This window comes from Lucilia sericata, unplaced genomic scaffold (assembly GCF_015586225.1).
Source record: "Lucilia sericata isolate MDLA Ls3-8-SP2 unplaced genomic scaffold, ASM1558622v1 Contig000031F_arrow, whole genome shotgun sequence".
NCBI lineage: Eukaryota > Metazoa > Arthropoda > Insecta > Diptera > Calliphoridae > Lucilia > Lucilia sericata.
The window spans coordinates 354,537-371,580 of NW_023994069.1; the positions used below are offsets into that span (position 1 = coordinate 354,537).

General features: G+C 29.9%; 1 protein-coding gene across 5 annotated transcripts in view; it reads left to right on the forward strand.

Annotated features, from left to right (window-relative positions):
* Positions 1–15,720, forward strand: part of LOC119611223 (protein TIS11) — a 53,417-nt gene extending 37,697 nt beyond the window's left edge. The window contains exons 1-3 of one of the 5 annotated variants that reach the window (XM_037966754.1): positions 8,851–9,022; positions 13,296–13,741; positions 14,513–15,720. In XM_037966754.1, coding sequence (XP_037822682.1) covers positions 13,368–13,741; positions 14,513–15,392 — 1,254 coding nt within the window. In that variant the 5' untranslated portion in view covers positions 8,851–9,022; positions 13,296–13,367 and the 3' untranslated portion in view covers positions 15,393–15,720. Of the gene's footprint in view, positions 1–8,850; positions 9,023–12,287; positions 12,309–12,586; positions 12,691–13,050; positions 13,179–13,295; positions 13,742–14,512 lie in introns of those variants that run through there. The other 4 variants (XM_037966748.1, XM_037966761.1, XM_037966770.1 and 1 more) reach the window with 4 other exon arrangements.
* The last annotated feature ends 1,324 nt before the right edge of the window (positions 15,721–17,044 follow it).

The window sequence follows — 17,044 nt, forward strand, 5'->3', positions numbered from 1 at the left end:
TTGATTTTACATACATATGATAATTGTAGAAGCCAACAAAAAGTCGAAAGCCGGAGATCAATTATTTTAAAGGTTTGAGCAGTGCTGAAACTCAATCAGTTTTCCAGATATCATGTCTCATTTTTGGTCATATTTAAGATGTAATAACAGCGTGAAGTAACCTTAATTTATAATGTTTATTATGTCATCTAAGATATGAAGTGGCTCTTACAGCCGAACGGCTCTTTACTTTAGGCGAACTGGTCAAAAGCGATTATAGGACACGTAATCAATGTATACTGGACACATCGGAAGCTTATACACAATCATCGGACGTGCCTGATCGCATACCAGACAGAGTATATGTCGGAAACTTTGCAACGATGATTCCAGATAGAATGTCTTGGAACACTAGAGCAAATACCAGTAGGAATTCGTTGTTACACGGAAATTGGGGGACAAAGTGGTTCTATATTGAAGACCCAGAAACAGAAATATACCACCGTTTACTTAATCATAACACTAGCTTCCAGGCAGAAGTCCGAGTGTAAATTGGATTAGAATAAATATGGCGCCCACAGTCCTTAATATATTTACCGAGAGCCGGAAAGAAATTAGGGCGATATCAGGTGATAGAATTACAATTAAGACCGTGTTGGATTGTAGGAAAGCTTTAATCGAATACTCTCCAGGCCACTCGTGAGTAGTCAGCAACGAAAGGGCGAATGTAATAGCTTTAAAGGGAAGGGAGCTCGAGATAGTTAACCCACAAACGCAAAACCATTTGTCGCAACAAAAGCTGAATTAAAAGTATGGGTGAGAGAATCCCATAAGGCCTCTTAGTATAACGAAACGGAGGGTAGAAAAACAAAGATCCTATGGGGTGATCCTGATAAGAACAAGGCGAGAAATCTCCTCAAAATGAGCAAGTCTGAACGTACGTATTCTGAGTGGACACACAGGATTACGAGCACATCTATATAAAAGTCGATGTGCGATTCAGACGAATGTAGAGCATGTGGAGAGGACAGTGAAACTCTGGAGCACTTTCTTTGCCACTGTCAGGCATTCGTCTAATTTAGATCCAAGTATCTTGGAACTGATGCTGATATTCTGGAAATAAAATTCCTGACTAACACTGATTGGAAAATTCTCAGGAATTACGTCCAGGAAACTGAGTTTCTGAACAAATAATACATTCAGTGAAAAATTTTTTTTTCATGAAAAGGAGCGCACAACAAGCCCAATAGTGGCCTAGGTATATTTGATTTGATGTAGTATACATCATATATACATACATATCCTCCTAACAACCTAATCTATGTCATCTGGAAGTCCAAGCTATAAACTTTAAAATATATTATGTCGAGGCGACATAATATATTTTGTAAATAAAGATGTTTTCGCGCTGCCCAAAAACAGGGATTTATTCAATTTTGGGACACGATATCTCGAGAACTTGATACGAAGGATAAATTCATTGGCAAGATTCGAATTTAGCTATTAATCAAACCTTTATAAAAGAATAATTTGGGACAATTAAGTGATTATTGAATTCCCGTTCATTTATCTAGAGACACTTAAGTAAGGGGATTCACTTCTTGCTTAGTAACTCTAAGCAGCTTCCCTCTATATTACTTAACGACACTAAAGTGACGACTGACTTCACTAAGAAAAGTACTATATAAAAGGGGAATTTTACTTTTCATTTCATGCAAGAGATATAAATGGGGATTAAAAATCTTTGTACCTACCTGTTTAACATAACTCGAAATGTATTAAATTCTATAAATGGTAGTTTAATTGAAAGTAGATAAAGTTAATACTTAAAAATTCCCCTTAATTTAGCTACTGAATTTTTTTATTTTGTATATTTTAAATGAATTAAACTTAAAGAATATATTATACAAATTTGTTACTTTTTTATGTACATATGTATGTCTTAGCAGAAATCTGGTTGTATGAAATTCGCGTAATTGCTTAACGATGAGTTAACAAAACACAAATACTAATGCGATTAGCAACTCCACCAACACACCTCGAATATGTATTTAATTTTATTAAGAAAAACAAAAAAATAAAGATTATAAAAAAAATAAAAATAAACTAGTAATGTGTCTGCCCGTACATTGAGGAGAAGTAGCAAGTAAAGACAGCGACTGCTGCAGCAACAGCGCAACACAGTTGCTTAATAATTTAAAGCAGTCAAACAAGAAACTACGACCAAACAGCCACTCAGCCAGCCAGCCACAAAGTTAAAGCTAAAACTACCCAACAACCAGTCATTCATTGATTTGGCCAACAAAGTAACCAATCTAACCACTGAAACCAGAAACAAATCTTAGGACAGGCATAACAAATAAACAAACAAACCAGTGAACCAACCAGCCATGCAGATATATTATATGTATTTTTTTTTATTTCCAATTTTGTTTAACATTACACTCGCGTAATATTTGCCACTCTTGTCCACTGCCCCTACTCCCTTATGGAACTATGTTGCCATTTAGTGCTGCCTTATTAGACTTTACTTCAAAAAAAGATTCCATTAATCGAAAATTCTATTATCGAAGTTGTTTATTTAAACTTAGTTTAAAGTTAAACAGCGAATATATTTAATTATCCAGTTAAGCTCAAAAAATGTTGTATTTATATAACTAATAAATATGTTGCTTAGCCAGGTTATCTGGTTAACGCGTCTTTTAGCCAGATTGATATTCTCTTAAAATGTATTATGCCTGCCTAATTTGGTGGGACTTTTTATTCCCTTGGTAGCAGATGGAACCATCCACTACTTCTAACAAATTTTTTTGACGAATTCTTGAGACATCTTATATCAAGATATCCCAGTTTGCGTTCTTATAGAGCTGACAGTTTAACAAAACTGTTACTTGGGTATTACTAACCATCTGACTACGTACAAATAAGTACGTATATAATAACCATTAATGAATTTTAATCAAGGGTCAAGAAAGCCAAGGCCCTTTTCCGTAAAAGACTAAGCATTTTTTATATTTTGCAAGTGTCACCCATTTCTCGTTCGCCAGGGGCCTTTTCAATGTTTAGAAACTCAGTTTCCTGGACGTAATTCCTAAGAATCTTCCAATCAGTGTCAGGAATGTTTTTTCCGGAATAACATCACTTCCAAGATACTTGGATCTAACTTCGACGATTGCCTAACAGTGGCAAAGAAAGTACACCAGAGTTTCACTGTCACTGTCTACATTCGTCTGAATCCGCACGTCCAATTTTGCATAGATGTGCTCGTAATCCTGTGTGTACACTAAGAATATGTACCATCATACTAACTTCAGATTTGCTCATTTTGAGGAGATTTCTCATCTTGCCTTATGGGATTTTCTCAACCATATTTTTTTATTTATTATTGCTCGGATTTCTGCCTGAAAGCTTGTGTTATGATTAGGTAAACGGTGGTATATATCTGTTTCTGGGTCTTCAATATAGAACCCCAGCCCCACTTTGTCCTCCAATTTAGAGCCATTCGTGTAACAACGCATTCCTACTGATATTTGCTCTAATGTTCTGCTTGACCAAGACATTCTATCTGGGATCAGCGTTTCAAAGTTTCCGACATATTCTGTATCTGGTATGCGATCAGGCACGTCCGATGATTGTGTATAACCTTCCAATATGTCCAGTATACATTGATGACGTGTCCTATAACCGCTTTTGATCAGTTCGCCTAAAGTAAAGAGCCGTTCGGCTGTAAGTGCCGCCTCATATCTTAAATATGTTTTAATGGGTGGAATATCTAGTAATATGCATACCCAAGCAGCATGTACGCTGAACTTCCTGTAGTAGTTTTATATTACAATTTTTGTCCAAAGCAGTCCACCAGATTATTGAAACATAAGCTAGAATTGGTCTAATTACACTTTTTTAAAGACAATTTGTCATAATAGGACTAAGACCCATTTCATGCCTATAGTTCTCCTACATATTCTCCCAGCACCGATGTGCCTTGTAGATGTTAATGATCGAGGTCTCGAGAATTTGTTCTTGGACAATTAATATTATTATTAATAGTACCATGTTCTTGGAGAAGTTCTGTTTAGAAGATTTTAATTATAGTGCCCTGCAAAAAAATTCAATTATTCTCAAAAAATCTCTGACAGGATCACTATCACTCAATACTCCTGTATAAGAGATTGATATGAAATCATCCAATACTTGGATTTGCTAAAGATTAATTAATCGATTAAACATTTGTAATTATTATGTCAGTAAGATCTGGTTACACTGGATTCTGTAAAATGTATTCATGTATGTGTGTGTATGGCAGAACGAATGTATTTTTTACAGTACTGTGCAAAACTTGAGCAAAAGATTAGGAACTTTTATATATACAAAAATATATTTTAACAGATCTAAGTATATACAAATAAACACTAGTTTTTAAAAAATCTATCTATCTATCTATCTATCTATCTATCTATCTATCTATCTATCTATCTATCTATCTATCTATCTATCTATCTATCTATCTATCTATCTATCTCTATCTATCTATCTATCTATCTATCTATCTATCTATCTATCTATCTATATATATATATATATATATATATCTATATATCTATCTATCTATCTATCTATCTATCTATCTATCTATCTATCTATCTATCTATCTATCTATCTATCTATCTATCTATCTATCTATCTATCTATCTATCTATCTATCTATCTATCTATCTATCTATCTATGATATCTATCTATCTATCTATATATCTATCTATCTATCTATCTATCTATATATCATATATCTAGCTATCATCTATCTATCTATTATCTATCTATCGATATATCTATTTATCTATCTATCTATCTATCTATCTATCTATCTATCTATATATCTATCTATCTATCATTATCTATCTATCTAATATCTATTTCTATCTATCTATGTATCTATCTATATAAATAAAAAGGGTTTTAATGTTTGTTGGTAATCGATAAACTCAGGAACTAAGGCACCTGATAGGACAAAATTTCAATATATGATCCAGGGATTGTGAGAAGTGTTCCGGTAAAGTTTTATTTTTGTTTGACAGATAGCGGCCGAAGTTTTAATTGATGGATATATAGATCTTACGTATAGAGTCCACATGGCTAATCATAGACTTGCAACGTGGTCCGGGCACCACTAGTATCTTATAAATTAGTTCCAGAAGAATTATTTTATAAATATAAACAGTCAAAAGAAAATTTATCGGTTTGTTAAAGAGTTTTAACTCCATTGGAAAATCCCTTTAAGCATATGAAGGACTAAGTATCTAAAATAAAGCATTTTGATTTAACCAACTCTTATTGCTTAAGTTTTGGACAACACTGTAAGTATCAGGTCAAAAATACAAAATTATACTCATATACATATGTATATACAAATATCTCAATCTGTTTCATACAATGATGATAAGATTAATCACACTCTTCTTGCTTAAATTTTACACAATACTGTTAGGGGTCATAAATCAAAAAAAATCCTCCTTGATCTCGATTTCTTTTTAATATGATATCGATTGGAAAATGAATTGTTGTTTACGTTTTGTACAGTACTGTTAAGTGTTATTGTCGTAATTGTAATGCTGTCGCGACGTTAATAGGAGTTAAAATTTAGTGGGGAGAACTAACTAAACAGCAGCTCTTTGCCGCACAGCTATAGCAGCACATTTATAACGTCTGTCAGACTGACTGTCGATCGAGAGATAATTCGTTTCTTAATTTCATTCAACCATCCATCCATTCGTTTGTTGGTCGGTTAGTTAGTTCGTACGTTCATTCGTTTTAACCCGTCATCATCGTCGTCGTCGACATTTGTAAGTATTTGTGAATACGTTGTTGCGTCAGATAAAATATACGTTACGTTTTTATGATTGCGAATAATCGAGATTTAAAATTGGAGAAAAAAAGTTGCTAATACTAATACGGCTGGCTGCTGCTGGTTGGTGTTGCTTTGCTGTTTGTTACTTTTGCTGCTGCTGTTGTTTTTCTTGTTGTTGATGATGTAGTATGTGGTAGTATTTTGTTTTTTATTTATTAAATTTTTATTTATACCATTTAGTTCCTGTTCCACTTAAATACGTAAGCAAAAACAACAATCTACGTAGCTGCAAGCGTGTTTCGGTGGTTTTGCTACCATTTTATGTGCAATATTACACTTACACATCCAAACTGCTAAATAGTTTTTATTATAAAAATAAAAATAAATCTGATTCAATATGAATTGCTGCTGCAGTGTTGCTGCTGCTGTTGTTGATTATATGAACGAACACAGACAAAGAATTGGAAATGTAAGTTTGAGTTTTAACATTTCATAGATTAGTGTCATTGTAAGTGCAAGTAGTTCGAGAAATGTAGTTTATTTATGTCTTTGCGTCAATGCAAGTGATTTTATTTTTTATTTTTCTTTCTCATTGCTGTTGTCTTTCTGCATTTTACTTTTTCTTTGTAAACCATGGTTAAACACTTTATTTTAAATATTGAAAGGAAAAGTAGATTTATTGTGGAGATTATTAATTAATAATATTAAGCAGTAGTTATTAATTGTTAAACTGTAAATAGTTTATTTATTTAGTTCATGAACTTTTAAATGTCATTTGAAAATATGTTATAATTGGAAAATAATTAGGCCAAGGCAAGAATTCTTTTCTAAATACTGTATAAAAAAAGAAAACCCAGACTCTAGCATTTAGGTAATTAATTTATTTACATATTTTATTTTCTACCTTACACCTTTCACACAGAATTACCTGGAATTCATGTAATAAATGGTTTAAGAGAAGAAAAACCATTTAATTACTTAGTAAATTCCTGGGAAATTTCGCGAATTACTGACTATTAGGTAAAAATATGTAAGAGAAAAACTCACAGTTTTTCATATTTAAGAAATGTAATGTTTTATAACGTTTTAGTAAACTTTAGTAAACAGTACAGTGTAAAACATAAACAATAAGTGTAGTTTAATTTTCACAAGATAACATTTAAAATAATGGTAATTTTAGAAAAGTGTTGAAAAGTATTGAAGAATTAACAAAAAAGGTGAACATAAATATTGAAAACAAATAATAAAAATTAAAATTATTTTTTAATTTGAATGTGGAATCATAGGATTTCCATATTTTATCAATTTTAGTGGCTTTACAGTGACAAAATAGAAGCAGAATCTTGAGAAATAACCAATCAGTGGATAGTTTTTTCTCAGCTTCATTCCTTAGGATCTAACTCCTTAGGTTAGATTTAAAGTTTGGAAACCCCTTATATAGTGCTCTATTATCTCTAGGTATTATCTTCTGATACTCAGAAACTCACGTTTCGTGGATGTAGTTCCTTAAAAATTTCCAATCCGTCTTTCTCAAGGAATGTAATATCTGGAATAATATCGCTTCAAGATATTTAACCTCATTCTGAGGTGGCTTCTAGAGTTCCAGAGTTTCTCTTTCCTATCCGCATGCTCTAAATCCGTTCGTGAAATTTTGTAGAGTTATGCCCTTAATTCTGAGTGTCCACTCAGAATACATATCAACATACTAAACTTGGAATTGCTGATTAAGACTAGGCTTCTCGTCCTCCTTCCGTTAAGGTTATATTGACCTTATTAATTAGATTTTTTTTTTTAATATTTAAAAAGTAATAAAAAATTTCCTAACATGTTTAAACAATTTTGAAACAATCAGTGGACTTGACTTTTAGAAACAATCAGTGAACTTGTTTTTTCTAAAGAATTTAAAAATCATAAGTTTTTAAGTGATAAAAAGTCTTCTAAACCTTAAAAAATACTAATTCTGGGTTTTACAGTATCTACTTGTCTTTTAGAAACAATCAGTGGACTTGACATTTAAAAACAATCAGTAGACTTGTTCTTTCTAAACTTTCGAAGCTGAGAATTTAAAAATCATAAGCTTTTAAGTGATAAAAAGTCTTCTAAACCTTAAGAAATACTATGTCTGGGTTTTACAGTATCTACTGGCTTTACCGAATATCTAATTAAATTAGATATTAATATTAAATGCATCAAAAATTGTTTTTAAGTTAATTTTAAAAGTGATATTAATATCATACTACTGTTTTATAAAAAAAAATTGTTTCGTTACCGTAATTAATGAGTTTTAAAGAGAATGGCCAAACTTACCGTTTGAGATGTGTCACCAAGGCGCTTTAGATTGACAACCGTTTAGCTAATTGCAATTTTTTCGGTAACGGCAATAAAGCCGAAAATGTTTTTCTTTTGCGGTAACGGCAAACAAACTTGCTAAACCACCCACCCAGGTTTAGTCTCACACTGTTTGCTTAAGTTCTACACAGTACTGTAGTATAAATGCAATATTAAGAAAGGCTCTACATGTAAAAATAAAGTTGAAAGTCAAATTTTTAACACTTTATGTTATTTTAAATGACCCCAAGGAAGATTCTAAACTACAAATTCTCAAAAAATATACAACATTAGTGTTTAATTGTATATTTTCTCACTGTGTATATTTTGTTATTAAAATAGAATTATGTAAACTTGTTTTCATTTTTTAAATGAAAGGGAAATTCTCATACAAAAAAAGAAATATAAAAATGTATAGAAGTAGCATAGAAAAAGAATTGAAAATAAATGTTCATAAATACAACAAAAGCAATACATAGAGTACATAATAATGATACTTATCTACCTACCTACATACACATACATAGCTACATACATATATACCTAAATACATACATATTTATTAGAAACAAGAGAGTAAAACAGACTTAAAAAATAAACAATTTAAAACTCTGTTTCTGTTTGTGTTGTACTGTGTGTGTTTGTTGTTGTTATTATTGTTAATCGCATAATAAGATAGAGGAGCTCTGACATCTAATAAGGGTTGCCATATTCTATACACATGTGTTTAGTAGATTGTATTGTTTACTTTTAAATTCAATTCGTGTTCAACACGTGTTTGTTTCATTCGCTTTTGATTTTACTTATTTAGTTTACATTGAGATTTGGTTTGGAGAGGTCGTCCTCCCTCACGCTACAAATAACGTCTTAACGTGAGTTTATAAAATATTTCGTGGTTTGTTACACTTATTAAACAAAATAATAATAAAAATGAGATATTTTTATAAATTATTTAATACTGAGTCGTGTTTTAATAATTAAAATATATATATATTTAAATATGAAAGATAAGAAAAATGTTTGCATTATACTCAGCTAACTGTTCAAAATATCAGAGTGTTAAAAGTTTAAAATATTTTTTCTTAAAAAATTAAAACCTTGTTTTAACAAAAATAATTAAAACATAATATCCAATAATTTAATTTATTTAAAGATAAAAATAAATATATGGTAATAAATGATTTTAATAAGATATTGTTAAAAAATAATACAAATCCTAAACTGTGTTTAAAATAAAATATTTATGCAGAAACAGTATAATTGTATAAAAAATATTAAAATAAAAAATAAACTTTATTAAAAATATATAAAAACAATAATAATTTTACGATAATGTAAAAAATAATTCCAAATGTAAAATATTGAACTAAAGTTTTTTTATTAAAATATTGCTAATTTTTAAACGGTACTTTTTGAAAATTAATGATGAAAAATACAAAAACTTAATGTAATAAGAAATCAAAATTTACACAGAAAAAGAAAGAAAATTATAAAAAAATAATAAAAACAAAAAAGCATTTATTTTAAAGGACTTGTGTGAAAAGTTGTGATCTTTGTGATATAAAATTAAAAAATATGCGTTGACAACATTAACTGGTTTTAATATAAAATTCCCGAATTATATTTTTTATATGTATAAAAACCAAAAACCATCAATAAATAAAATAAAGTGATTTTTATAAAAATATTTATAAATACTTCCTTCTGTGCGAGTAACGAAACTGTAGAAAAAACATGTAAAAGTTTCGCCATTTTGCTTCAAAAATGGAAAAATATCAGAATTGATCTTTATCAACATTGATTGTATGATATATGAGTACAGTTCCTTAAAAATATTGATCTGTTAGTCCTTTTTTATAAATCTATATAATTTTCATTTAATATTTTATTATTATAAACTGTAAAATGTTCATACCATTCGAAAAGAATTATTTTTTTTCTGATTTTTCGAATGATTTTGATTTGGTTTTATTAAAAAAAAAAAAAATATCACAAAACAAAATTTTATTATTTTTGTTTTGTGCGATACTGGATATAACGGCAATATTCAGTTTTTAAAACAAAATAAAAATGATTACCAATGTGTACAAATTTTAATCAGAATTTTTTTGTCTAAATTCTGTCAAATAAAATAAACGAATTAACTGGACGTGCTAAAATAAACATTTATAAAATTAAAAAATAAAAAGCTTTTTATAACTTAAATAATCACAAAATTATAAAAAAAATTCACTCTGATCAAAATAACAGGGAATCTTGTTGAATGAAACTGAATCTAATTCTTTTAAGAATACATATAATTATTTAAATATATTGATCTAAATTAAAGTTTAAAAAATATTTGTTTAAAAAAACATTGTTTTGACGGTGGCCCCTGGTTTCGGAATAACCTCATAACAAATATTGGAAAAGTACATATAAAACGGTAACCCCACATAATGGTAGGCCCAAATATTTTATGATGCAGAAAGATATTTTTAACGATGCTGGTGTTGAATATACTTCAGAGAATATAATTTTATTAATTGCTCTAATTAGTTAAATTGATAAAAAAAAAATCATCAAGATCTCGTAACTCCTCAAAAAAGTTTTTTAATTTAATATTGTGTTTTTTGGGTAGGCGGCCTTTGGCGGAGCGCAATGACATTCTCCTTTGAGTTGTATTTAATACCGGCTTCGCTTAAAATGCTTTTTTGTAGTACATCAAGATTTTTAGTGTTGCCGTTTTATATGTAAAAATTGCAACTTTGAAGTCCCAATTCTCGTAAACTCTTATTATATTTATCACATCAGTTAGTGCCCGTCGAATCTAGACAACTTTTTTGGGAAACTTTTGATTTTGCGTAAAGAGAAAGGAATATTATTCATCTCCCTCGCGGTACGGAGTTTCTCGTACTCGGAAACTTGTTTTGTTTTGCTATTCTTCTCATTCGTACAAAAACAAATCAATGCAATTAATACGTAGTTTCTGAAACAAAAGTTTCTATGTGTAGACATCAAGGAAACTTCAAAAGTCAACAAAAGTTTTCCAGTGTGGAAAACTTTTAGAACAATTTTTTGGTAGAACAATTGTAAATTGTTTTTTTATCCCGCTAATTTTTTATCGTGATAACAATTTAATTTTTACCATAATAATAATTTATCAAATCAGATGAATACGGAAAGAAGGAACAAGTTTACCCAAGTTTAAGAAAAACACCTAAAAATATTTTTAAGGGGAAGAAAATGTAATTTAGAACAAAAAATATAAAATAAAAAATTGGTATTTTACGAGTTACGGGTTCATAACTATTTTTCATATGGAATTTATATAGAGCTTGCTGATATTTTTATTAATATCATATTCTCTGTGTAACGGGCGCAAAGATTTTCATTCTCTGAGATATTCAACACTGGCTTCCTATTTTGTGTCCCAAAATTTTTGGGGTTACCATTACGTATAAGTTAAAAATTGTTTTCGTATAGCCGGCCTTTGGCCGGTGAGCTCCGCTAAGAACAGTTTTTCTGTACATCAAGATTCTTAGGGTTACCGTTTAAATGTACTCTTCCAATATTTGAAATGCCATAACTCCGAAACCATGGACCGCCGACAATATTTTTTACACACGAATTTGGATCATACATTGATAAACTAGATTTAAGCCGCATACAATAATATTGTTACGAATTAGGTCCGAAATTACCAGTTTCTCTTATTAATTGTAATAGGCTACAGGAGTAGGCATGTTATGACATAGATAGCTTAAAACTTCTTGTTATTTTTCTTTGTTTGGCAACTCTTGCAATGTTTCTTTGTTTGAATCTTGAAATTATGAGAGTGTTTAAGCTCCTACCAACCATCCACCACATCAGTTTGTTATAAAGTTTAGTTGTTGTTTTTTATCAAGTTGCTTGAGGAGATATTATATGGTATTGTACATTACCGGATTTGCTTAAACATTATCAGCAGAGCTCTCTGTTCGTTTGTCTTGGCTTAAAGCGAAAAAATTTGTCCGTGCATTCGCATGCTGAAATACAAAAATTGTTGAACATTGACGGTGTTTATTTTTTAGTTTTGTTTTTATTCGGCTATTTTTTTTTTACTTTACTTTATTTTTTATTTATTATTATTGTTGTCGTCGTTTATCCATTTACGGATGATGAGAGATGATGATGACGGTATGTAGTGTGTTTGTGTGTAATTTTTGTTGTTATTTGTTCGGCAACTTTGCCTTTTAGCTCTTTTGTGTGAAACAAGAAGAAGAAGAGGAAGAAGCAGAAGGTAATGAATGTTTGTGTTATGTGCGTGTTTTTCTTTGTTGTTGGCTTTGATAGACGGGTTTTTACGTAGATTTGTTTGTTGGTGAATGTATTGGTGGTTTGAACTTGAGCTCTATACATAATTGTTATGTTGCATAACATTATTACAGCATCGAAAGACACAAACAAGTAAGTTAAACAGACAATCAGACTTACAAACCTATAGGCAGACAATCTGTCAGTTTGACAATCAGACATAAACGAATGGTGGTGAGCAAAGAAGTGACTACAACAGCAACAGGTAATTATAAAGAATTAGTGGTTTAGTTTTTTTTGGGAATATAAGACATGACTATTGAAGGTTTTTGTCCATTCGTTTATCAGTCTACCTTTAAGTACATAGGAATGTATGTTTGTTAGTCTATAATGTTTTTAAGAAGTCTTGTTTTCTTCTTCTTGTTTTCATATTTTGTTTCTTATTTTATTCGCACCACATGAAAATAATGTGTTTTGTTGGTTACGCACTCGTATTTTCGTGACAGTTTTTCATATGGTGGTTTTCCTTCTCTCTCAATCTCGTCTTTTATATGTATGTATGTATGTAAGTATCACTCTCTGTGATATTTGTTATTTTATTAAGTCTTGCTATTGGGAGCATTATAATTTTTTGTTGTTTCGCTTTCATCGTTTACCTTGGATTACATATATTCAACATACTTACAGACAAACTAGTATTAAAAGTTGCTTGGTGTTTTAATTTTATTTTTGCAACATTCCAATTAGTGTGAAGTAAATATTTGGCAATTAATTGTAACAAAAGAAAGAGTTTCAGTATAAATTTTAACAAACTTTATAAATGTTTTAAATATTTGAGATAATTTAATTTTTCTTTTTTTGTCATTTTAGAACAAAGCCACCGAAAACTTACATCAAAATACTAATAATTTATCAAATGGTCATATCGATATTGGCAATTCAATGACTGAACTAAGCTTAATGGACATTAATTGTTCAAACAATTCTTCAATGGATCAAATGGATAAAATGGATCAGATGGAGCAGCAAATTCAACAACAGAATCAAAATAAAACACTTAATCATCAAATTCGTTTTCATGCAGCATTAACACGTACAATTTCGACACCGCAGCCACAGTTGAAACAACTTCATCTCAATCAACTGCATTCCCATCAGCAGCAGCCGCAACAACAATCGCCAACTCAACAGGCCAACACATTAGAGGCCACACTTGTAAATACACTTATCGAAAATTTGGGTAATATTAATTTACATCGAAAACTAGAAAGAACTCAATCCGAACCATTGCCTCAGCAGCAAGTCAACACTTCAAGGTAAATGATAATATATTAATAAAATTCATAAATGCATCCTTTTTAACTGTCGGCTACAGTCGAACTGTTACAACAACAAAAACTAATTTTTATAATTGGGGTTTTTAAATCGACATTTCTTTCTTAACCCTAAAAGATTTTTATTTGTCAGTCAGTTATTGAGTGTTATTGGTATGTTGTTCTAAAGAAGATGTACCTATTTATTCTTTAAAGTTTCCCTAGAACTAGTTTCGAGGGTGACAAATTCTAACCAAAGCCATTGATTAAAGAACTGGTTCTAGATCAGATTCATAGAACACTTATTGCCTCCATAAGGTGACAACTTTGAACAAAAATCATACTACGGGTTGTGTGTTCAAATTCTATTATGAAATTAATACAATTTATTCCGTGAAATTTTTGAATTGTTCAACATTCAGTATGAAAAATAAAAAAAGTTGTTATAACGGAATATTCCTTAAATATAAAAAGACTTTTAAAGATACCAGGATAATTCTTAAGAACCCTTAGGAAATACAAAAGCAACCACAATTTGTTGAAAAAAATGTATTGTTAATGAATAGTTCACGAAATATTCGCTAAAGTTTCACTTAAATGAACCGAAAATGGTGATTAACATACATATTTAAAACCCCATTTATTCTCTCCTATAGATCGCTAGGTTACAAGCATGAAAATTAAAATTAATCACAATACATCATAGTATAGAAATTTGACTTAATTTTATTCTTTCTTTTTATAACTTTATTTCTTTTTATTCAAATTTTAAAGGTATAAAACGGAACTTTGTCGCCCCTTTGAAGAAGCAGGCGAATGCAAGTACGGTGAAAAGTGTCAATTTGCCCATGGCTATCATGAATTGCGTAATTTGCAAAGACATCCCAAGTACAAAACTGAATATTGTCGTACATTCCATAGTGTAGGCTTTTGCCCTTATGGACCACGTTGTCATTTTGTGCACAATGCCGATGAAGCACGTGCTCTACAACAGCAGCAGCAGCAACAACAACAGCAGCAGCAACAACAGCAACAGATTCAGCAACAAACTAAATTACAGAATCATTCCAATTATTATCCATTGAGCGCAAAATCTAGTCTCAATGGTAGCGTTGGCGGTATTGGTGGCGGTGGCACAATCAATCATTCCCTACCACTTAGTCCCCCCTTAAGTATGTCAACTGGTTCAGATCGCGAATCACCAACTGGCTCTTTGTCACTATCACCCACAAGTTCCATGACAAATTTTCCATTCGGTGAACAAATTAGTCCAGCTAATTCAGTGTTTCAAACAGCTTTCACTTATGTAAATACACCACCCGAAAGCCCCAATGCTCCCATGTCGCCAGTGAACACACCACCACCCACTTTAATGCTCGGTCAGACACCAGTATACATTAAACCAGTTGTTGCCAATACCATTGGCGTTACTCCACAACCTCCAGCTAAGCAATTATTGCAAAAAAGTTCTAGTTCTCCCATCGCTATAACACGCAGCGGTAGCAACGCCACCAACACCAGTAAGCCTCCAATCAAAGTTAACTCTGTGTCATCATTAAATGGTGCTGTGACAGCCGAAGAGGCACGTTTACCTGTGTTCAATCGCATTAGTAGCAACTCCACTGCAGACGCATTCTCGCATGTAGCTTTATAAATTCTCTGTTAGAAGTAGATTTTTAATTATTTTTATTTTCATTTATTATTATTTTTTTATTTTTAATTTTCAATTGACTAAACGTAAACAAAGTCACGCTATGTAACTGGGTATGTAAGGCGGTGCAGTGTGGTGCAGTGGAGCCGTATTACGTCTGATCTAGCAGAAAAGAACTGCGCCAACGAGTAATTGTGAGTAAAAGTGAGCAAAGCGTTGACGCTTACGTTAAAAAAAATGGCAAATTAAAATGAAAAAAAAAAAAATCGTATACACAACAACATCAACCAACAACAACAAAATCTCAATATTCACAATATTTAACTGAAAACAAAATAAAATTCTAGTTTTTTCTCTTTATCATTATATTTTATCATATATCTTTCTATGTATAAATACATACCACCAAGTGTATGTACGTATATTTCTTTTCTATCTATTTAATTGTTATTCTACCTAATATACTTACAAACAAACATTTATTTAAAGACAACAAAACAATTACAAAAATACTAAATTATTTAAATTAAACAAAAAACACCTTTTTATATATATTTTTTATATAAACAAATTTAAAAGGAAATGAAACTAAAGACATTTTTAAAAATAAATAATTATATTATATTTTATAAATAACTTTATTTAAAAACAACAAAAAAAAACTACATACACAAAACCAGATTTAAAACAACAAAAAACTATTATTAATATTTATATTTTTATTATTATTATACATACTATATGTAAACCTTTATTATTATTATATGTATATTATTTAATTTTTATTTTTATTACTATTACTATCCATTTATAAATGGATGCGACATTTCGAAAAAAACTATTTGAAAATTTTATTTTTTATTTTATTTAAAAACAAACAAAAAAACTATGTAAATTATTATTCTTATTGTATTTTTTGGCTGGGTTGCTTTATAATCTAATTGATGTAAAAAACACTTTAATTTTTTTATTATTTTGCATTTATTAAAATTAATATTTTATTTATTTTAATAATTTAATTATACAATTTAAACAAAATTAGTAAAAAACAAAAGACATTTAAAGACAAAAACACCTTAAAATATGTTGTTACAAATACATCATTCAACACATAAATGTTTATTTCATTTACTTATAACAGTCGTCTAAGAAATTAAAAAAAAAATTAATTGTTTATGAATAATAGTTATTTTTAAAAGCTTTAACAATTGCCCAATTAATTTAAATAGTAATAAAAAATTGGATATTTTATTTCTATTAAAGTTTGGTTAAACATTTTGTAAAAACTATTTTCTAAAATCAGACGATACCTTTGTCTATTGTTTAAAAAATGGCGACTTATTTTATTTTCCACCATTTGTGCCTGGTAAATGAAGTATAATTTTCAATCTCTTATGTGTAAAATGTATTGTTTTTGAGAAAAGCATATTTGTTATAGATTAATAATATATATAAATTTGATTTATATAAATATATTGTTTCTATAAAATACCTCTGAGACAACATGTTACAACAATTCAAATACAATTTAATTATTATCTATTAGAGTTTTTTATGCTTATTAAACATATAAATAAAATATTGCAACAATGACTTGATAATTTAATTAAAAACAAATTTGACATGTTAGAAACGAGATTTATTTAGGTGCGTGC